This window comes from Palaemon carinicauda, chromosome 37, assembly GCF_036898095.1.
Source record: "Palaemon carinicauda isolate YSFRI2023 chromosome 37, ASM3689809v2, whole genome shotgun sequence".
In the NCBI taxonomy this organism is placed as follows: domain Eukaryota; kingdom Metazoa; phylum Arthropoda; class Malacostraca; order Decapoda; family Palaemonidae; genus Palaemon; species Palaemon carinicauda.
The window spans coordinates 18,695,507-18,719,376 of NC_090761.1; the positions used below are offsets into that span (position 1 = coordinate 18,695,507).

At 45.4% G+C, this 23,870-nt stretch overlaps 1 protein-coding gene across 4 annotated transcripts in view; it reads right to left on the bottom strand.

Annotated features, from left to right (window-relative positions):
- The window catches only part of LOC137629480 (myelin expression factor 2-like), a 100,996-nt gene that overhangs the window by 17,557 nt on the left and 59,569 nt on the right, over window positions 1–23,870 (bottom strand). For all 4 annotated transcript variants that reach the window (XM_068360810.1, XM_068360809.1, XM_068360808.1 and 1 more), the window contains exons 4-5: window positions 11,894–12,048; window positions 11,350–11,556 (exon numbers count right to left, since the gene is read on the bottom strand). In XM_068360810.1, the coding sequence (XP_068216911.1) occupies window positions 11,350–11,556; window positions 11,894–12,048 (362 nt within the window). The remainder of the gene's footprint in view (window positions 1–11,349; window positions 11,557–11,893; window positions 12,049–23,870) is intronic.

Genomic DNA, 23,870 nt, shown 5'->3' on the forward strand with positions numbered 1-23,870 from the left:
AACAAAACTTGAGTTTTGATTCGTCATCTATCAGCGCTTGAACCAATCACAACCCGTCTTACAGTACATGGTGCGTTGGTTACTCATAGAAGATGCCCCGCGCATACTGAACGTACGTAGATTAAGTACAAGGGTACCGTAATAATAATAAATAATGATAATAATACTGTACAGTAATAATAATAATAATAATGATTAATAATAATAACAATAATAATTTTATTAACAACAACAACAATAATAATAATAATAACAATAATAATAAAAATTTACGTACGTACGCTATTTTACGCCTCTCTCTCTCTCTCTCTCTCTCTCTCTCTCTCTCTCTCTCTCTCTCTCTTTCTCTCTCTCTCTCTCGTACGCTTACAGTACTTATTCGAAATGTGATTTTTGCAACAAAGAATATTATTGGATGCAGTACTGTACTACGTACGTATACATACAAAAGATTCATGGAAAAGAAGCACATCCATTACAGTACACACCATTCTAATATGGTATGACTGCATCTGATTTGCGTTTCATGTTCGATTTAATTTTACTACGTACTGAATTATCGTATGATCACATTCTCTTTTCGTGTTTTATTTCTTTCTGTGCTGAATTATATATCATATGTAATGCAATGAACAATCAGTAAGAGCAGATATTACTAATTACAGTATTAATGGAATTACAGGTAACAAAATATCGTATTTGGTTATCTTCAGATTTCGCGGTATTTTCGAATTTTCCGGAAAATCCGCGATATGTATATATATATGGGTTATGGGAAAACCCCGCGAAGTGGTGAATCCGCGATTGTCGAACCGCGAAGTAGCGAGGGTTCACTGTAGTAAAAAATGTTATTTTTATAATAAAATAAATTTTGAATATACTTACCCGGTGATTATAATAGCTGCAACTCTGTTGCTCGACAGAAAACTCTAAGGAAAAATTCGCCAGCGATCGCTATACAGGTTGCGGGTGTGCCCAACAGCGCCATCTGTCGTCCAAGTACCCAGTACTCAATGTAAACAAAGAACTCAATTTTCTCCTCGGTCCACTGCGTCTCTATTGGGGAGGAAGGGAGGGTCCTTTAATTTATAATCACCGGGTAAGTATATTCAAAAATTTATTTTATTATGAAAATAACATTTTTCAATATTTAACTTAGCCGGTGATTATAATAGCTGATTCACACCCAGGGGGGTGGGTAGAGACCAGCATTAAATGTTTACATTATTATGAGCTAAGAATTTTTATTTCATTTTAGAAGTTATCAAAATAACAAAAACAAAATAAATAGGTACCTGGTAAGGAAGTCGACTTGAACAATTACTCTGCCTTTTTAAGTACGTCTTCCTTACGGAGCCTCGCGATCCTCTCAGGATGCTGATCGACCCCTAGGATCTGAAGTATCAAGGGTTGCAACCCATACAACAGGACCTCATCAAAACCCCTAATCTAGGCGCTTCTCAAGAAATGACTTTGACCACCCGCCAAATCAACCAGGATGCGAAAGGCTTCTTAGCCTTCCGGACAACCCAAAAAACAACAATAAAAAACATTTCAAGAGAAAGATTAAAAAGGTTATGGAATTAGGGAATTGTAGTGGTTGAGCCCTCACCCACTACTGCACTCGCTGCTACGAATGGTCCCAGAGTGTAGCAGTCCTCGTAAAGAGACTGGACATCCTTAAGATAAAAAGACGCGAACACTGACTTGCTTCTCCAATAGGTTGCGTCGATTATACTTCGCAGAGATCTATTTTGTTTAAAGGCCACGGAAGTTGCGACAGCTCTAACTTCATGTGTCCTTACCCTCAGCAAAGCTTGGTCTTCCTCATTCAGATGGGAATGAGCTTCTCGTATTAACAGTCTGATAAAATAGGATAAGGCATTCTTTGACATAGGCAAAGATGGTTTCTTAACCGAACACCATAAAGCTTCAGACGGGCCTCTTAAAGGTTTAGTTCGTTTTAAATAGAACTTAAGAGCTCTGACAGGGCATAAGACTCTTTCTAGTTCATTTCCAACCATATTCGATAAGCTTGGAATATCGAACGATTTTGGCCAAGGTCGAGAAGGTAGCTCGTTTTTGGCTAGAAAACCAAGTTGTAGAGAACATGTAGCCGTTTCAGATGAGAAACCGATGTTCTTGCTGAAGGCATGAATCTCACTGACTCTTTTAGCTGTGGCTAGGCAAACCAGGAAAAGAGTCTTTAAGGTGAGATCTTTCAGGGAGGCTGATTGTAGCGGCTCGAACCTGTCTGACATGAGGAATCTTAGTACCACGTCTAAATTCCAACCAGGTGTAACCAAAACGACGCTCCTTCGTGGTCTCAAAAGACTTAAGGAGGTCCTGTAGATCTTTATTGTTGGAAAGATCTAAGCCTCTGTGACGGAAGACTGATGCCAACATGCTTCTGTAACCCTTGATAGTGGGAGCTGAAAGAGATCGTTCTTTCCTCAGATATAAGAGGAAGTCAGCTATTTGAGTTACAGTGGTACTGGTCGAGGATACTGATACTGACTTGCACCAGTTTCGGAAGACTTCCCACTTCGATTGGTAGACTCTAAGGGTGGATGTTCTCCTTGCTCTAGCAATCGTTCTGGCTGCCTCCTTCGAAAAGCCTCTAGCTCTCGAGAGTCTTTCGATAGTCTGAAGGCAGTCAGACGAAGAGCGTGGAGGCCTTGGTGTACCTTCTTTACGTGTGGCTGACGTAGGAGGTCCACCATAGGGGAAGTGTTCAGGGAACGTCTACTAGCCATCGAAGTACCTCGGTGAACCATTCTCTCGCGGGCCAGAGGGGAGCAACTAGCGTCAACCTTGTCCCTTCGTGAGAGGCGAACTTCTGCAGTACCTTGTTGACAATTTTGAACGGAGGGAATGCATATAGATCTAGATGAGACCAATCTAGGAGAAAGGCATCTATATGAACTGCTGCTGGGTCCGGGATTGGTGAGCAATAAATTGGGAGCCTCTTGGTCATCGAGGTTGCGAAGAGATCTATGGTCGGCTGGCCCCAGGTGGCCCAAAGACTCTTGCATACATCCTTGTGGAGGGTCCATTCTGTTGGAAGAATTTGTCCCTTCCGACTGAGACAATCTGCCATGACATTCAAGTTGCCTTGGATGAACCTCGTAAGTAGCGAAATGTTTAGACCTTTTGACCAGGTGAGGAGGTCCCTTGCGATCTCGTACAGCGTCAGTGAGTGGGTCCCTCCTTGCTTGGAGATGTACGCCAAAGCCGTGGTGTTGTCCGAGTTCACCTCCACCACTTTGCCTTGAAGGAGAGACCTGAAGCTTTTCAAGGCCAGATGTACTGCCAGTAGCTCCTTGCAGTTGATATGCATTGTCCTTTGACTCGAGTTCCATATTCCCGAGCATTCCCGACCGTCTAATGTCGCGCCCCAGCCTACGTCTGATGCGTCCGAGAAGAGAACGTGGTTGGGAGTCTGAACAGCCAGGGGAAGACCCTCTCTGAGGTTGATACTGTCCTTCCACCATGTCAGGCAAGACTTCATCTTCTCGGAAATGGGAATCGAGACCGCTTCTAGCGTCTTGTCCTTTTTCCAGTGAAATGCTAGGTGATATTGAAGAGGACGGAGGTGTAGTCTTCCTAATGCTACGAACTGTTCCAGGGATGATAGCGTCCCTATCAGACTCATCCACTTCCTGACTGAACATCGTTCCTTCTTCAGCATGTTCTGGATGCATAACAGGGCTTGGCTTGTTCTGGGGGCCGACGGAAAAGCCCGAAAAGCTAGACTGTGAATCTCCATCCCTAAATACACAATAGTTTGGGATGGGACCACTTGAGACTTTTCCATATTGACAAGGAGACCCAATTCCTTGGTCAGATCTAGAGTCCACTTTAGATCCTTCAGACAGCGACGACTGGAAGAAGCTCTGAGAAGCCAGTCGTCCAAATAGAGGGAGGCTCGGATGTCCGCTAAATGAAGGAATTTGGCTACATTCCTCATCAGCCTCGTAAACACAAGAGGAGCTGTGCTTAGGCCAAAGCACAGGGCTTGAAACTGGTAGACAACCTTTTCGTAAACGAATCTCAGAAAAGGTTGGGAGTCGGGGTGGATGGGGACGTGGAAGTAGGCGTCCCTTAGGTCTAACGAGACCATCCAGTCTTCCCTTCTGACCGCTGCTAGAACCGACTTTGTGGTCTCCATGGAGAACGTCTGCTTTGTGACAAAGACGTTCAGCGCACTGACGTCTAGCACTGGCCTCCACCCTCCTGTCTTCTTGGACACCAAGAAGAGACGGTTGTAGAATCCTGGGGTTTGATGGTCCAGGACTTTGACTACCGCTCCCTTCTCTAGTAAGAGAGACACTTCCTGTTTCAATGCCCGTCTCTTGTCTTCCTCTCTGTACCTGGGAGAGAGATCGATGGGGGACGTTGCTAGAGGGGGATTTCGTACAAACGGGATCTTGTACCCTTCTCTGAGCAGCTTCACAGATTGAGCATCTGCGCCTCTCTTTTCCCAGGTCTGCCAGAAGTTCTTGAGTCTGGCTCCCACTGCTGTCTGAAGAAGTTGGCAGTCAGACTCTGCCCTTAAAGGACTTGGTTCCTTTCTTCTTTCCACGTCTCCCTTCGGCACGAGCACCTCCTCTGCTGGAGGCTCTGCCACGAAAGGGCGGAATAAAACGTGACGCTGGAGTGTCCATCCTTGGTCTCGCTGACAGGGTAGGCAAAGGGGTAGCTTTGCGAGCAGAGGACGCAACAAGATCATGGGTATCCTTCTGTATCAAAGAAGCAGCAATCTCCTTAATCAAGTCCTCTGGAAAAAGGCACTTAGAAAAAGGAGCAAACAGAAGTTCGGATCTCTGGCATGGTGTAACTCCAGCTGAAAGGAATGAACACAGGTTCTCACGCTTCTTGAGGACTCCGGACACAAAGGATGCAGCAAGCTCATTTGACCCATCACGTATGGCCTTGTCCATGCAGGACATAATGAGCAAGGAAGTCTCCTTCTCCGTCGGAGAGATCTTTCTGCTTAGAGCTCCTAGACACCAGTCTAAGAAGTTGAATACCTCGAAGGCTCTAAATATCCCTTTCAAAAGGTGGTCCAGGTCCGAAGATGACCAACATATCTTCGAGCGTCTCATGGCTAGGCGGCGGGGAGAGTCTACAAGACATGAGAAGTCGCCCTGGGCAGAGGCAGGAACTCCCAAGCCGAGAACTTCTCCCGTGGCATACCAGACGCTCGATCTAGAAGAGAGTCTAGCAGGAGGAAACGTAAAGGCTGTCTTCCTTAAACTCTTTTTGGACTGCAGCCATTCTCCAATCACTCGCAAAGCTCTCTTGGACGAGCGTGCGAGGACGAGTCTAGTAAAGGCAGGAGCAGTTGACGGCATGCCTAACACAAACTCTGACGGAGGTGAACGCGGAGCTACAGACACAAACTGGTCCGGAAACATCTCTTTGAACAGAGCTAAAACTTTCCTAAAGTCCAAAGAGGGTTGCGTAGACTTGGGCTCGTCCAGTTCTGAGTGTGGTTCATCTTCATGAGCAGCACCATCATCATCAGAAAGTCCCTCATCCGATAACTGATGAGGGAACGGCAACGGAGTGGGTAACGGCTGGTTGGCTGAGTCCGGCCGCACGGGTGTATGCGTGACTGAGCCGGACGCAACGTCATGGAACTGTTGCCCAGTCTGAGAGCTGGCAACAACCATAGCAGCGCGGGGACGCACAGCGTCTACTCCAGACTGTCTAGACTGATGTGGGTGCGCAGTGGCAACCACACTGGGTTGCGGAGGTTGACGCACCGCGTCAAAACAAAACAACTCTGACGGTTGTTGAACCTCACGGACGTCAACGGATACCTCCGTGCGTCGCTGAACGTCAACATGCGGCTGGCAGATCACACTGGAACGCATGGGTGGCGGAACTCTCTCAACTGGAGTGCGTGAGAAGGTTACCTCAGCGTCCCCAGGACGCACAACCGAACGTGTGGGTGGTTGTAGGCAAGGAGCTGCACTAGCTACTGGTGCGGCAGCAACCTTCTCCGCACGAAAGTCCTGCATAAGCGACGTGAGTTGCGACTGCATGTCTTGCAGTAAAGACCACTTAGGGTCTACAGGAGCAGGTGCGGCGACAGACGGTGTAACTGTCTGAAGCGGTACCGCTTTACCTCTCTTAGGAGGTGAGCAGTCATCGGATGACTGCAGCGAGTCCGAACTGACCCAGTGGCTACAGCTGGGCCGTTGGACTTGCGCAGAAGGGACCGACTTGCGCTTCAACGGTCGTGAGACCTTGGTCCATGGTTTCTTGTGAGAAACCTCTTCCGCAGACGAGGTATAAATGGGCTCTCTCGTCTTTGTGTGGTGGGGGCGATCTTGGGTAGATACGCCCGAAACCACAGAGGGAACGTCTGTTCGCTGATTAAAGCCTCTCGAACCCATTTGTCGTACGACATTGCTTCTCCCCTGGACTTGGGAGCTTGCAAGAGGTCCCGGACTGGGAGGACGACAGGCACGAACAGACGAACCCTCAAGCGCAACACTATCCACAACACTATCACTCACTTTGTCACTTCCCACTGCACTTTTACACTTCAGCTCCTTGACATCCGCCATGAGCTGATTACGGTCACTAGCCAGTGACTCAACTCTCTCACCCAGAGCTTGGATGGCACGCATCATATCAGCCATCGAAGGTTCCTGAGTGCCAGAAGGGGGATTAGGAGCAACCACTACAGGGGAAGGAATAGGTTGTGGGGCATGAGGAGAGGAAATGTCAATAGAACGAGAGGAACGTCTCCTAACTCTATCTCTCTCTAGCCTACGTGTATATTTTTGGAATTCGATAAAATCGAATTCCGAAAGCCCAACGCACTCCTCACATCGATCTTCCAATTGACAGGTTTTATCCCGACAATTGGAACAAACAGTGTGAGGGTCGATAAAGGCCTTCGGAAGACGCCTAGAACAGTCCCTAGCATTGCACTTCCTAAATTTTGGGACTTGTGAAGGGTCAGCCATTTTGAATTGGTCAAAGGGGAATTCAAAAACTATCAAAAGGTCATCAACAAAGAATCCGTAATCAAAAGAGTTCAAGGAATTGTGAAGAAAAAGCCTGCACAGCGAAAGCTCAAAACTAGAATAGTGTACTTCACCAATTAGTTGTGAAAACAAATCCAGTAAGCAACAGCGAATAAGCACGTCTTGTCGGGAGCACGACAGAGAGAAAATTGAGTTCTTTGTTTACATTGAGTACTGGGTACTTGGACGACAGATGGCGCTGTTGGGCACACCCGGAACCTGTATAGCGATCGCTGGCGAATTTTTCCTTAGAGTTTTCTGTCGAGCAACAGAGTTGCAGCTATTATAATCACCGGCTAAGTTAAATATTGAAAAATAAAGGGTTGGGCATGAATGTAAAGAAAGTTCTATATGAGAAAGTGATTGTACCAACTGTGATGTATGGATCGGAGTTGTGGGGAATGAAAGTGATGGAGAGACAGAAATTGAATGTGTTTAAGATGAAGTGTCTAAGGAGTATGGCTGGTGTATCTCGAGTAGATAGGGTTAGGAACGAAGTGGTGAGGGTGAGAACGGGTGTAAGAAATGAGTTAGCCGCTAGAGTGGATATGAATGTGTTGAGGTGGTTTGGCCATGTTGAGAGAATGGAAAATGGCTGTCTGCTAAAGAAGGTGATGAATGCAAGAGTTGATGGGAGAAGTACGAGAGGAAGGCCAAGGTTTGGGTGGATGGATGGAGTAAAGGAAGCTCTGGGTGATAGGAGGATAGATGTGAGCGAGGCAAGAGAGCGTGCTAGAAATAGGAATGAATGGCGAGCGATTGTGACGCAGTTCCGGTAGGCCCTGCTGCTGCCTCTGATGCCTTAGATGACCGCAGAGGTAGCAGCAGTAGGGGATTCAGCATTATGAAGCTTCATCTGTGGTGGATAATGTGGGAGGGTGGGCTGTGACACCCTAGCAGTACCAGCTGAACTCGGTTGAGTCCCTTGTTAGGCTGGGAGGAACGTAGAGAGTAGAGGTCCCCTTTTTGTTTTTGTTTCTTTGTTGATGTCGGCTACCCCCCAAAATTGGGGGAAGTGCCTTGGTATATGTATGTATGTGATAAACCTTTCTTAGACACAAACCCCTATATATTGCATTCCCCCCATTAGCCCTCAAGCCCATCCAAAAAATGCCTCGTAACTGACAGCAACACCCCACACAAACTCTGTGCATTCAAGTGAAAACATTTTACCTTGCAAACATAAATTCAATAAAAAAGGTAAGATGATCAACTAAAGATTTTTTTATCCGTCATCCCTTCCGTGATGTCATCTTCATCCACCTCCAGACTTGCCAAGGGATACAATCTCTTCAACGTCTTCCTCGGCGGCAACCACAGGTTCATTCTCGGGGCCAAAACATTCGAAATCCCTGGGAACAACAGCATCAGGCCAAAGCCTCTTCCAAGCTGAATTCAGGGTCCGACGAGTTACTCTCTCCCAAGCCTGATCTATGATCTTTAAGCAGTGCATGATATTAAAGTGGCTCCTCCAAAATTCACGCAAAGTTAAGTTGGTACTTTGCGTGACATTAAAGCACTGCTTAAATAAGTGCTTGGTGTAGAGCTTCTTAAAATTAGAGATGACTTGCTGGTCCATGGGCTGGAGGATAGGGGTGGTATTTAGTGGAAGATACAACACTTTTATAAATTTGTATTCGTTGATGATGTCATCTTCGAGTCCGGGGGGGGGGGGGGGGGTGAGCGGGTGCATTGTCCAAACAAAGCAAGCACTTCAAAGGCAAATTCCTCTCCTGAAGGTACTTCTTGACAGCAGGGCCGAAAACTACGTTTACCCATTCCACAAAGATATGCCTAGTAACCCAAGCCTTGGAATTAGCAGGTCTTTATTAATTCTATGTGCTTTAAATGCCCTAGGGTTTTCAGAATGGTAATCTAATAAAGGCTTAATTTTGCAGTCCCCGCTGGCGTTGGCACAAAGCGCAAGAGTCAACCGATCCTTCATTGGCTTATGTCCAAGCATTTTCTTCTCTTCGGCAGTAATATACGTTCGACTAGGCATCTTTTTCCAAAACAGACCGGTTTCATCACAGTTGAACACCTGCTGCTCTACGTAGCCTTCCTCCGCCACGATGCTTTCGAACTTTTTAACGAAGTCTTTAGTAGCCTTGGTGTCCGAACTCTTAGCTTCTCCATGCCGAACAACTGAATGAATCCCAGTCCGTTTCCTAAATTTCTCGAACCAACCTCGAGACGCCTTGAATTCCTCCATCGTAGCATCGGCTGAACTCTCCCCCGCGTCACCCCCAGAGCCTGCTGCCTTCAAGTCACTGTAGATAGCGCTGGCCTTCTCACAAATGATCGTTTCAGTGATCGTATCGCCAACAATCTCCTTGTCCTTGATCCCTATTAACAAAAGGCGTTCCATCTCTTCAAGGGTAGGGCTACGACGTTTGGAAATAATCGTGATCCCCTTCGAAGGTTTCACTGCTTTAATGGTTGCCTTCTGTTTTAGGACCGTCAAGATCGTAGACATATTCCCGCCATATTGTTTGGCCATATCGCTAACACACACACACCTCGCTCATGCTTTTCTATTATTTCTTGCTTTAGTTCTAATGAAAGCATTGACTTCTTCCTTTTCTCACCACTACTACTACTTCCTGAACCGAAACTAAGCTTTTTAGGACCCATAATTACGAAACACAGAAAACAACACGTAAAAAAGGAAGATAAAAAACACTGTTTATAACGGAGCGAATAGAGAACAACCACACAATGCACACGAGATGAGAGGACTGATCAAGGTGACGCTCGATTGGCGTCCCTCCGATGTGCTGCCGTCTAGCGGTGTCAACAACAAACCACGGTTGACGCTTTTGAGAAAATTCCACGCGTACGCGTATTGTTTACTTCGTATGTTGGAGCAACACTTCGGGTGTTGAGACAGAAATTTGGTAGAATTTTACTTCGGATGTTGGAAAATTCATATGTTAGGACATTCGTATGTTGAGGTTCCACTGTATAAGAAAATAAGTAAGTTGAAAGACAAAAATTAATGGCAGTCCAAAATAGGCGAGGAGGAAGAGCGGTAACAACCGGTCTCCATCCAAGCCAAAAGTAAAGTGAGCTAAATCGCCGGTGTGAGAGCAGGAGCGGTAGCAAGCTAACCCCCACTATCCCCACTAACTAGCGGTATAGGTAGTCAACCCTTGTTAAATTTTAATGGCTCTTCATTTCAGCTTCCCCGAAAGTAATACCCCTAAATAAATAGTGTAGGTTTGTATTTCAGTTACAGAACAAATCAGCACTAAAGCAGCTTCGTTTGAGTTCAAGTGAGCCTTAACTCTAAGGTCTCCCTGATACACATCGAGTCCATGCTTTGGTTGTTGATACTCTAGCCCTTGAGCAAGGGAGACAATATTTCTTTAGTCTTTGTTATTAATTTCCCGGTTCCAGTCTTTCACAGGAAAGTCCTTAAAGACCACACAACACCATAAACAACAGAAGAACTAAACGTCCAAATTGTGACATACAAAATATCAGGAGATTTGACATACAAAATATCAGGAATCTATAGTAAAAAGTAAAATGAGTAAATTGATCTTATACTATTTTAACAAAATATATATATAGAAAAGCAAAGGACAGTTATATACCAGAATTAGAAAGATGGGAGAAACATTTGTAGAGAGGAGAGAAAAACATGAGAGTACAGTGAAAACTATTTAGCATAGGAAATTTCTTGTGCATCAACACTATACCTGGATAACGAGAATGAGGTAGAGTTGAAGATTCTTTGAATATAAAAGGACTTGTCCTTTTAAATAATTTGTTGTTTCAAGTAATGCTATCATGCCCCATACTAAAAAGTTGGTCATTACTACCAAGCATTTCAAGTGTTATGTCTTTTGAGTGTACAAAATACAGTACTGTACAGTGAAAGGTATCTGAATAACACTGTGAAAATAATTTCATTATTATTATTACTAGCAAAGTTACTAGCTTAGTTGGAAAAGTAGGATGCTATAAGCCCAAAGGGCTCCAACAAGGAAAGTACCCCAGTGAGGAAGGAAATAAGGAAACAGATAGAATAGTAGGCCTGAGTGTACCCTCAAGCAAAAGAAAAATTCTTTGCAGATGAAATACACTAGATAATGCACATATTAAATCTAATATACATATACTTTCACAGGGGTCTAACAAAAATCCTAAATCGAGGATCATCTCTGTATGGTCTATTTGCTATATTCCCCATATCCTAATAAAGTTAAAAGGTCTTCAATTTTTCCTACAGCATTAATCATATTTTAACCTTTTTCTATTGCCAAGCTAAAAAGAACCACTAATGTACAGTACTTACATTTGCTACAAATACTTTGTTGACAAGAGGTCCTGTAATACCAAGGGATTCTAAGAAAACAGTTGATAAGCCGTAAGTATTGCCTATTTTGTTTGGAGTTCCAACTTCTGTTCCTCTATTAAAGTCTCGTCCACCTCGCATGTCAGTTTTCATGACACTTCTGTGTCTATCACGATCATAGTCATCCGGGCGAGATGACGGTCCACTCTTTTGAAAGGGAAAAGGAAATGCAAATAGAAAATGTTTACAAATCTAAAACTAAAGTAAAGACTTAACTTCTAAAGAAAGACAGCATACCACTCGCTAAGATTACAAACTATCCACAACCAAATACCTTTTAAGTTATAACTTTTGAATGTATATTCAATAAACACTTGTGTAAAATATAACTATTATTGAACAGCTGTACTATAAAGAAAAATGTTGTTTGTCCAGCCATTACTACTCCATAGATATTTAATAAATACTTGTGTAAAAAATAACCATTATTGAACAGATTTAAGCGAGAAAAAAATCTTCTTCCAGCCATTACACATATACCTACCTCTTTTACAACTAGCTTGCGACCCTTAAGGTCATATCTGTGCATGGTGTCTACTGCCTTGTGTGCCAATTCAGCACTCTCAAACTCAATGACCGCACAGCCTCTTGGTCTGTTGTTTTCGTCATTAAACAACTCTACGTATGACACCTCACCCACTGAAAAAAATATGCATATGTAAAAAATCTTATTGATAAAATTTATCATTTAAAGCAACTAGCAGTGAAACAAATTATAAATAAAATTATAAGATAGATTACTAGATTACTAGAGTGCCATATGTGGATGAGATCATGAGAGATTAGTTCACCAAACTTTCAACTGGGCTCCACAAGGCACTAAAAGAGTTGGAAGACCCTGGCCTACTGTACATAGCTGAGGACTATGAAGAGTGAAGCAGGAGATGATAAATGGAAAAGTATTGAATTGAAAGCTCAAGATGAGAGATGACTGGCGGATTTTAACCGAGGCCCTTTGTGTCATTAGGCGTAGGAGATGATGATGAAACAAATTATCATCAGATACAAAAAGTTAGCTTCTCTCTGCCTATATCCCTGCATAAAGTAGCTTAGTTTCATACTCATATTGGAAGAAGGAAACCACTCCAAGCAGATCCCAATGATTGTCTAAAACTTCAGTATATTGGAGTTGTTAACACAACTTAATAACTTATATCATTATAAGTAGGGATGTGGGCTCAGGCCAAAGTGAAAAAAAAATATCAAAATTTTGTTAGATTCAATTCATCTTACCGGTGAGGCACATTGCTGACTATCACACTTTTTAAGATATCATGAAATCAATTATAAATAAACATTGTTTTTCTATAAACAGTATACAGCAAAACTGGTGATACCTGAATGCAATGATTTTTGTTCAAAAGTCACTAATTGGCAACTCTCACATTCTTCACATTTCTAATGCGACTAGGTTCCAGGGACGAAGCATTTTGAAACTTCGCTCAATTAAAGATACAGTACAGTTCATTAAGCATGATTTTAAAGAATTTATGCTGTCTTTTCATCAAAATACCAGCTAGATCATTATGGAAAAATTAAACCAATAATCTTTAATTATGATAAAAATGGAAAAAAACTAAATACTTAATGAGCCTGACATTTTAGCCACCAGAGTTATGTATTTAACGTAAAGAACGTATTGGAGTTGTAGCTGTGGGCATCAACTGGCAGTCTCATGGTGGCACTCTTACAAACAAGTCATCTGTTAAATATGACTAGAGCTACCCAACAGCTACCGGATAACTAACTCTAGTTAAGCTTATTTCACCCGATTCTCTATAAAAAAAAAAATAAGACGGAACCAATAGTCTTAAAATCAACTACGCAACTTTTTATAGATGGCTAAACGATACAATGGAGAAAAATTGAAAAGCAATCCTATAAGATGAGAGACCCCACTGCTCCACAACCCCAGAAGAAAATGAAGTTTAAAGTCAATAGTTTAGGCCTACACTCAAGGGGCATCCTATCATTATCACCATTATTATTATCATTAATATTATTATTATTATTATTATTATTATTATTATCATTGCCATTATGTATTGTTGTTATTATTATTATCATAACTTAAGATAAAGTTATTGTCTTTCTGTAGAGTCTCCACATAACGTGTGGCTGAATATGTCTGACCTGATTATAGTCGTCCGTTCGTAGAGTAAAAGTAAAATAATAGAAAGGTAAAATCTATTGAATTTCTAATAGCGAACATAACTCACCACCTCGCTTCTTTATTTATTTATTAATTTTTCCTCAAAACTGAAAAAACCCATTGGGAGACTAGAATTATATAAGTAGCATTAACAATAGTCTAAACTATGACCTGTATTAATTCATTGCAAGTTTTGAAATTACGATCCTAGATAATGTTTGTTTTACAGTGAGCCCTCGTTTATCGCGGTAGATAGATTCCAGACCCGACCACGATAGGTGAAAATCCGCGAAGTAGTGACACCATATTTACGTATTTATTTAACATGTATATTCAGACTTTTAATACCTTCCCTTGTACGTAGTACTGTTAACAAACTACCCTTTAATGTACAGAACACTTAATGCATGTACTACAGTACCCTAAACTAAAACAGGCACAAATATTAAAGGCGATTTTATATCAAGCGTTTCCTAAACACGCCAAAAAGCACGATAAAAAATGGCAACCAATGTTTTGTTTACGTTTATCTCTGATCACAATGAAGAAACAAACGCATTTACACATCTGTGTATAGGTTAGTTTTTGCATCGATTATATTGATTATTCAGTACAGTATGTTGATTTTGTTATTACCAATGTTTTACTTAATTTTTCCTAGGACTTCCAAATGAAATGTTTTCTTTATGACGCCGCCTGAAACGACGGCGTCATAAAGTACGCCCAGTAAACAAACGAAGGCATTTAACGCGCTAGATGAAAGTGATAAATAATGATATTACAGTAAAAGCTTTTAGAAAATATGTTATTACAAATATTATTTACCGTATCTATATAAAATCATACATACGTAGCAAAGCAGGAAAACAATGAGAGAGAGAGAGAGAGAGAGAGAGAGAGAGAGAGAGAGATCAACTGACGTCTAGCTGCCGCTCTTGAGAGCGTACGAATACACTAACAAAGTATCGTTTATACCATTTCTTAACTTATTCAAACCGTCTACAGTATACAGTTGATGTTACATAAGCACCAATGTGTTATAACCTATCAAATTTTTTTGTTTATTACATTTAAAACAACACTCACTCACTCACTTTCTCTCTCTCTCTCTCTCTCTCTCTCTCTCTCTCTCTCTCTCTCTCTCTCTGTGGGCTACTTTTCACTACCTCCCATTCCTTACCTCTCTCTATCTCTCTAACAAATGATATCTTAGTTGCTCCTCAAAGTTTCATTTATATTGAAAATCAATCATGATTCAATTTTCCTTACTTTCTCCAATCTCGCACCATCGGTCACATCGCGGTATTTTCGAAATTTCCGGAAAATCCGCGATATATGTATATACATGCGTTATGAAAAAAATCCGCGAAGTGGTGAATCAGCGATTGTCGAACAGCGAAGTAGCGAGGGATCACTGTATACACAAAGTGACATAAGCAAAAAATAAGTAATAACTTTGAAATCATACTCCAAGTGCATAAATTGTTATCATTAGACTATAGCGCTCTGCTTAAACTGTTCTCCATCTAGACACCCTCTTTCCCAGTTTGAATCCCTCTATCTAGACGAACAGACCAAAGATTAGTATCACTGATTCTCGCGGAGTTACGTTGACGAAGGGATTCGTGTTAGTTACATATTTAAATTTTGTAGTGAAGTATCATTTTAGCATGAAATGTTTTATTAATGATCTAACATTATTCAATGATAACATTATCCATAACACGTGACCAACATTGTCTCATACATACACGTTTACAAAGTAGAATATAAAATTCAATACTAAGTGGCAATTTGAGAATAACGCTTGTCCGAAGCAAAATTAAAAAAGTATCGCCAGTTTTGTTGGCCAGGGCACCAGCCACCTGTTGAGATACTATCGCTAGTGTGTTATGGGGTCCTTTGACTGGCCAGACAGTATTACAATACTACATTGGATCCTTCTCTCTGGTTACGGTTCACTTTCCCTTAGCCTACACACACACTGAATAGTCTGGCCTATTCTTTACATATTCTCCTCTGTCCTCATACACCTGACAACACTGAAATTACCAAACAATTCTTCTTCCCCCAAGAAGTTACTGCACTGTAATTGTTCAGTGGCCATTTTCCTCTTGGTGAGGGTAGAAGGGTCTTTTTAGCTATGGTAAGCAGCTCTTTTCCAACTAGGGTTGTAGCTTATCAAGTAATAATAATAATAATAATAATAATAATAATAATAATACCATACAATTCATTAGGAAAAGACATTATACTGGATAAAGAATGGCCTAAACTACATCATTTTTTTTTTTTATACTTTGTGTACAGTAAGACAGTAAGCATCAGAAATGAAGCTACAAATTGCAAATTTCATCGTACTTCTTTAGAAACTCTTGTGCGGTTTCCAGTTAGTAGATTTTATTCCAATTATTGTCATCCTCTTTACCTGATAAGTATCAGTTTGTAACTGTAAAATCAAAGACGATATTCCCTAGTGAATGGTCAATGTTTGTATCAATAATTGTCTACTAAAAGGAATAAAAAAAGAATTTTCCTGTAGGAACATTTGCATCTCTCAATGGGATATCGAATGCGTGTTTAATGTTATGGAGATTTTCTTTTTATAATCTATTAATACTTGCATGGTTTTATGCATCTTTGTTAATATAGTTAATAATACACAATGATATCAAATATTTCTTTCCACTTTGCTTGAAATATACATAGATAATGTTTCTTTCCTATAGTTTGAAGTAATTACTATACTGTACTTTGAAATAATTACTATTACTGTTTGTCTAATGATTGTTATATATATCAAAGATTTGATATTTATGCATCATATGTTAGCTTTACTTTGCTTGATAGAGCTTTCAATATAGAAAATGAATAAGTTTTTGAGCTACATGCTGTAGTTGCTAGTTAGAGAATTCCAAATGAAATCTGAAATTTCTTGCATCACTTTTGACACTTACTGTACTGTACTAGGATATTAATAAAAGCAAACAATCCTTTACAAGCAACAAAAACCTTTCTGAAAAAAATTCTTGGAAACTTCCGTCACATAAATCTCAAAAACCTCAAAAAATGCTAAATAATTTTTTGACAAGCTATGTTAATGTACTGTTCATGACCTAGAGTCGGGAATCTTCCAGTGGTAAATTCATGAGGAATATAAGTGCATTCCTCAACATAAGCAGAACCACATGCCTTCCTTGGCTCTGGAGTGTGTATATATATGCTGCCATTTTTCATAAATAAGACAAATTTGGAAGTAATTTGCCCTTTTGCCGACTAAACTTGAGCTCTAAATTAGCCATAAACATTTTACGCGAGTTGTCAAGGACCATCCGCTAGTTAGCAGTGGGGGAAGCAACCCTGCTCACAGTGTATTATGTCACTTTTGATTTTCGACAGGACTTTCAAGGGGGATACGTGATGGCGGGACAAGTACTGTATGAGTAAAAATCTCAGGTCTGTATAGTTAGGAAAAATATAAATTACTTCATTGGTCATTTGTTCCTATACAAATACAAACACTTCACTCATTACTACTGGGGTTCTGGAAAGAGCTAGAATGGACATAGAAGCCCCTCTAGCAAGGAAGGGCCAAGGGCGGTAACTTTGAGGACCTGCTGGCCCTAAGGAAGTTTTCAGGCACTGAGACTTGAAGTTAAACAAATCTAGCGTATCTCTAGTTTGGTTAGAGATCGCCATATCAAACCTATGCCAAGGACTTTGTAATGGCAGGAATATAGAATCAATAACACACCGACTGTTAATGGTTTGAACATGAGGAGGCATATCTAGGCCATCCAAACGACAGGAGAAATCACAAATTTTTAAGTAATTTGTATTTTTCCTAACAGTACTTACCTCGAACTACTTTCTTAGGAGTATCTGGGATCTCCTCCCAACCGACCAGAGTTTTGTGTAGTCTACCCTATACCCATTTTCTATGAGGGGTAACCTCAGGCGGAGTGATACGCGACCTGAGGCTAACCTTGGGTCAGAGAGCATGCTTGCTCAGGTCTCGACCTCCAGTAAGTTCTTGGTAGTTTTAGGTCTCTAAGAATTCCATAAGGCACTCGGGGAAGGAAGGGCGGGCCATTACCCGAAAGTAGTTCGAGGTAAGTACTGTTAGGAAAAATACAAATTACTTAAAAATTTGTGATTTGTTCCAACACGGAATACTTACCTTGAACTACTTTCTTAGGAGACTTATACTTTAGGAGGTGGCAGTGGCCTTAACCCTCTGAGACCGTGCAAGGAAAAACGAGAATAGGGGAAACTACACAAAAAACTCATCTTAGTGTCTAAGTAACTCCCCTCTGCTGCAAGAAATCCTAGGAGCCATGTCCTTCCAAAGTAGGGGTATTTGTATCCCGACTCAGAGTCCTATCTGTGACCATTTTAAGCGGAAAAAAGGGGGGTAAGGAACGAACCTGTGTCTCTTGTACTTTCTACCCGTGGTTATCACTGGGGCCAGACCTTTAAACCGTTTGGAGCGCAGAAACGACGGTACCTATCGAGAAACCATCCAGGGATTTTCTTGAATAGTCCTTCAAGTAATGAGCAGTGAAGGTAGACTGGTTAGCCCAGGTGCCTGTTCCCAGGATTTGGCCCACTGCCATATTTTTCTTGAACGCTAACGTGGTGCTCAGACCTCTAATGTCGTGGGGTCTGGGCTTTCCCGGCAGGGGGATACCTGCCTTACTGTAGGCCCTGATGATCACCCGCCACAACCAGAAGGAGAGTGTTCTTCGAGACTGGCTTCTTCACTAGGCCCGTGGACACAAACAGACTTTTGATCTCGGGCCGAAGTCTGGCTGTCCTCTCTAAGTATTTTCTTACGGCCCTGACAGGGCACAGACACAAGTCCTTTGAGTTGTCCGAACGAGGAATTGCTGGTATTGAGAACCCCTCAAACCTGGGATCCCACACGGCCGGATTCTGGGTCGCAACGAAGGACGGCACGAACCTGGAGGTGAGCTCCCGCCAGCCCCTCGAGTGAGGGACCTCGTAGGACAGTCCATGTATCTCCCCTACACGTTTCGCCGAAGCTAATGCCAATAGGAAAACCGTCTTGAGGGTGAGGTCCTTGTCCACGATGTCCTTTAGGGGTTCGAAGGGAGGCTCTGACAACATCTTCAGGACTCTGCCCACGTCCCACTGTGGCACCCGAACAGCTTGCGGGGGACACGATTGTTCGAAGCTCTTAATGAGCATCGATAGATGTCTGGAGGATCCTAGGTCGATGCCCTTCAGGAGGAAGACCTGACCCAGAGCAGCCCGTACTCCCTTGATGGCTGGGATGGACATGTTTGCCACGTCCCTGAGATAAACCAGGAAGTCCGCTATCTCCAGGATGGAGGCCCTCAGGGGCCTGATGTTCTTAGAGGCGCACCACTTAGTAAAGGTGGCCCACTTTGCTTGGTAGACTGCTGCCGATGATCGTCTCAGGTAGCCTGACATCCTCGCTGCCGTCCCCGACGAATAGCCTTCTTTCCTCAGGAGACGCTCTATAACCTCCACGCGTGAAGACGGAGGGACCGAGGGTTCTCGTGAAGCCTTTGGAAATGTGGTTGCCGAAGAAGATCTGGCCTGTCTGGAAGGGGCCAAGGTGGAAGTCGTGCCAGTTCTTTTAGATCCACGAACCATTCTCTCTCTGGCCACCAGGGCGCTACCAAAGTCATCCACAGGTTATCCGCCCTTCTTACTCTGTTGAGGACCTGTCTGAGCATATCGAAGGGGGGGAAGGCGTAAACGTCGAGGTTGTCCCAGGGACGTTGGAAGGCATCCTCGAACGCCGCTCTTGGGTCTGGGACAGGAGAACAAAACACGGGGAGCTAAGCGTTCAACCTCGTTGCGAAGAGATCCATCACCGGCAAGCCCCATTTCAGAATGATGGTTTTGGCTACTTCTGGGTGCAGGGACCATTCGGAACCCACTACTTGTCCCATCCTGCTGAGGCCGTCGGCCAGGACATTCCTTTTCCCCGGAATGAACCTTGCTGAGATCCTGATCTGTTCTACTTCGGCCCATTCCAGCAGTTCCAACGTGAGGACGCACAACTCCTTCGATCTTAGTCCTCCTTGTTTCTTTATGTAGGCCACTACCGTGGCATTGTCGCACATCAACGCCACGGTATTCCCCCGGAGTAGATGGACGAACTCCAGGCACGCCCTTCGTACTGCCCGCATCTCTAACACGTTTATGTGCTGGGCTTTCTCCTCGTTCGTCCAGGTCCCTCTTGCTGAACGTCCGAGCAGACGGGCACCCCACCCCTCCTTTGATGAGTCCATGAACAGGAGCATCTTCGGAGGGTCGGCTGCGAAGGGCACTCCCTTGAGGGTGTTCGACCTGCCGCACCACCACTCTAGGACTTCCTTCGTCTCCGGGAACACCGGGATCACCTTGTGGGGGGAGTCCCTCTGGTTCAAGTTCTCCTTCAGATTCCACTGGACCTCTCTGAGCTTCAGCCTGCCCTGGGGGACCAGTTTCTCTAATGACACAAGGTGTCCTATTAGTCTCTGCCAGTCCTTCACTCTCCTGGGCTGGTCCGACAGGAAGGGGCGGAGGACTCGGTCTAGGTTGTCTAATCTCTCCGCGGACGGGAAGGCTCTCGCCAACCGGGAGTCCAGAACCATTCCGAGGTAGGTCATCCTGGTGGAGGGTATCAACTGGGACTTCTTCAGGTTGATGATGATACCCAGGACGTTGCAGAACCGCAGAAGCTTCGCGCCTTGTTCCCTTAGTACTTCCTCTGAGGCTGAAAGTAACAACCAGTCGTCTAGGTACCGAATCAGGCGAATGCCCTGTTCGTGTGCCCAGGCTGAGACCGTCGTGAAGACCCTGGTGAAGACCTGAGGGGCTGTGGACAGCCCGAAGCAGAGGGTCCTGAACTGCAACGCCTGGGTACCCCATTTCACCCGTAGGTACTTCCTGCTGGATGGATGAATTGGAATTTGGAAGTAGGTGTCCTTGAGGTCTACTGACATCATGAAGTCCCCTTCCCCCAAGGACGCTAAGACCGACTTCGGAGTGTCCATCTTGAAGTCGGTCTTGCACACGAATTTGTTGAGGGCTGAGAGATCTATGACCGGTCTCCAGCCCCCGGTCGCCTTCTCCACCAGGAATAGCCTGCTGTAGAACCCCGGACCAGGGTCCTTGACTGGTTCCATCGCACCTTTTGCCAACATCACTGAGACTTCTTCCTGTAGGGCTGTCTTTTTCAAGGGGTCCTTGGGGGCTAGCCACCCTGCCTGCTGATCTGGTATCAGAGGTGGGGGTTCCGCTAGGAAGGGTAACCTGTACCCTTCCTTCAGGACTGCCACTGTTCACGGGTCTGCTCCGTGGTCTTTCCATGCTTGCCAAGAGTGTTTGAGGCATCCCCCCACCTGAGGCTTTGGCAGGAGTAGGGGGCCTCCCTCCCTATCTTCTCCTAGAGGCGCGGCCTGAACGCCCTCTTCTGAACGTTGCATACGCAGGCCTATAGGAGGATTGAGCTGAGGCTGCTCCCCTACGGAAGGGCTGAGAGGACTGTGACCAGGCCGTAGTAGGGATCTCTCTCATGGTCTGGCTAGGAGTAGCACGAGATGGCGGAAGAACATCGGAAGTCGACCTTCTGTGCGCGGGCCTCCTCACTGGGGGAGGTCTGGGATCGACCTGGTCCTTGAGTTTTCTGACCCTTTCAATCGACTCCTCAGCTGCCTTCAGGGGGAAAATCGAGTCATCCCATAGGGTTAGGCTTCTCAGGGACCTCGCCTCTCTGTCGGGGAGCCGTGTAGTTATCTTGTTAAGGACCGTGTCCCTCCTCCGTAGGACCTAGTAGGCAGCCTGTGCTAGTGACTGGTATGAGAGAAACTTCAGGGCCTTACCTCCCGAGCTAATCAGCTCCTTGAGTAAGGCCTGATTTTCAGGGACCGTGAGGTCGTACGATGCCTGGACGCCCACCACAGTAGAAGCCCACCAATCCAGCCAGGAGGAGACGTTCACCAGGTCCTTCGCAATCTCCTACATCATGGTGGCTTCCGCTGGAGAGAAACAGATTGGTGCTGACGAGGCTCTCTCTTCCGCAGCTCCTTGTCCCAAAACGGCGAGTGCAGGCTACAGGGTACATGCGCCTGCACGGTGGCCCTCCGGAAGGTAGAACTTGCTCTGGGACTTCAGGCCCTGTAGTAGTTTGGAGGAACTCTGGTTCTTGGGGGCCTCAGCATGGTTGGCCACAATCTTGTCCACGTGGGCTCTACCTAGCTTCACATCCCTGGCTAGCGGAAGGGCCAGGGAGGGTCTCTGCTGGACGGGGGCATCCACCAGTCTGTTGAGACTGGACCGCCAGAATTCCTCGGAGGGGGGCTCGGGCTCGTCTAGCCTGTGGTGTCTCCGGATGAGGCCTATGACTCTGCGATAGGCTGATACTTCCGCTGCAGAGCCCTCCCTCTGATTGTCCAGTCCCTCCGCAGGACGGACTGCTGCATGCGACGGGGCACCTCCGTCGGAGGCTTCCGTACGGGGAGAAGCCAAGGCCTTGGTCCTCTCCAGCTCCTGGGGTTCTGGTTGAAGGACGGGCATAGCCGTCGAGACGGAGGCCTCCGTCCTCGGTCTGTCCTTCCTCACAGAGGACCACGGTTCCGCGGGTCAACTCGACGAGGGGATACGTCCTTCACGATCCTGACGGCTCAGGGATGTCCTGGAGGTCTGGACGCGGCTGCCAGACCGAAGGGGCGACTCTCTCCGCTGGGCGGATGGAGCCGGAACCTTCGCGGACTTACGCCTGTCTGCTGGGACCTGGAACGACGACTCCCTCCGTCAGTCGAATCTGCTACTGGAAGAGTACCTCTCCGGAGAACGGGCTCTAGGGCGCCAACCTGAAGAGCCTGGGACCGCTCCTAACTCCAACAGCCTGCTGCGAGGTATAACCACCCACTCCTCGTCTGGGGAGCCACTTCTCCTCCATTTCCTTCTGGGGGATCCGGAACGTCTTCTCCCGTGGCGAGACCTGGAGCGGGAGCGCGAACGGGAGTGCCTCCTGCGGGACTTCTCTCGATGCCTTCTGTATTTTCTACGGGCTTCGTCTTCCGAGGAGCAGGAAAGAGCCTCGACTGACGAACCCGACGACTTGGAGGCCCGTTTAGGCGGGCCTACTCACGCGAAGACGTAGGAGGGATCTCGCGAAGCTCGACCGGCGGCAGGGCCTGTAGGAAGACGTCCGGAAACGAAGCAGATGGCGCTGGAGGGGAGCGCGGACGCTCTTCAGTGGGGGACCAGGAACCGAAGCCCTCTTCCATTCTCAGGGGGGACCTGAAGGGTGTCTTTGGGGGTACCCACGCAAGGGGGTCCTCTGTCGGCGACTGTTCCTTCTCCGCGGTACCTTCGGCTGCAGAAGTTCCTTAAAAACAAGCCCAGGAGACTGGAGAAGAATTAGGGACATTTTTCCCCCACATAGGGTCATCAGAGGAGACGTGCCCTGCTTGCACCAGGACTCCGTCCCCCACACACACTCCCGACCCTCCCTCAGGCCCCACACTTGCCTGGAAAGATGCCACAACCCCACTATCTTGCAGCTCAGACTCCTGGGGAAGGGCCACAGGCCTCTTCCCCGCAACGGACTTACCTCGTCCCCTACTCTGGGTAGGGGAGGGGGGCAGGGAAGCTCGACCCGACGAGACGCCGGGCGAAGCAAGGGGAGAAGCGATGCTCGACTTCCTAGACGACTTCTTCGACGCCGCCTTCTTTTTAGTGCCATAACGCACCCACTGCACCTCGTTCCAGGACACGCACTCCGGACACGTGGCGGTACGGGAACACACACTGCCCCTACACGACAAACACAAGGAGTGCGGGTCTACTTCCGGTTTCGATAGAAATGCTCCACACGATTTACCGGCCATAGGCCCAGGACAACGGCGGGGATGCTCCATAACGCAGTAGGAAGCACTACGAAACACAAGAACGCACAGGGAAAGCAAAGGGAAAAGCACAAAGGAACCACGTGGGAACCGCGTGAGACACAAAGGGGTCGGGGACACAAAGAGTCACACTGGGATTAAGGAGAGCGGCGAGATGATATCGCGACGCGACCACAGAACTTACTGGAGGTCGAGACCTGAGCAAGCATGCTCTCTGACCCAGGGTTAGCCTCAGGGCGCGTATCACTCCGCCTGAGGTTACCCCTCATAGTAAATGGGTATAGGGTAAACTACACAAAACTCTGGTCGGTTGGGAGGAGATCCTAGATACTCCTAAGAAAGTAGTTCGAGGTAAGTACTCCGTGTTGGAACAAACATGATTTTAATAAATGGCAGTGCTTCCAACAAGACATGGG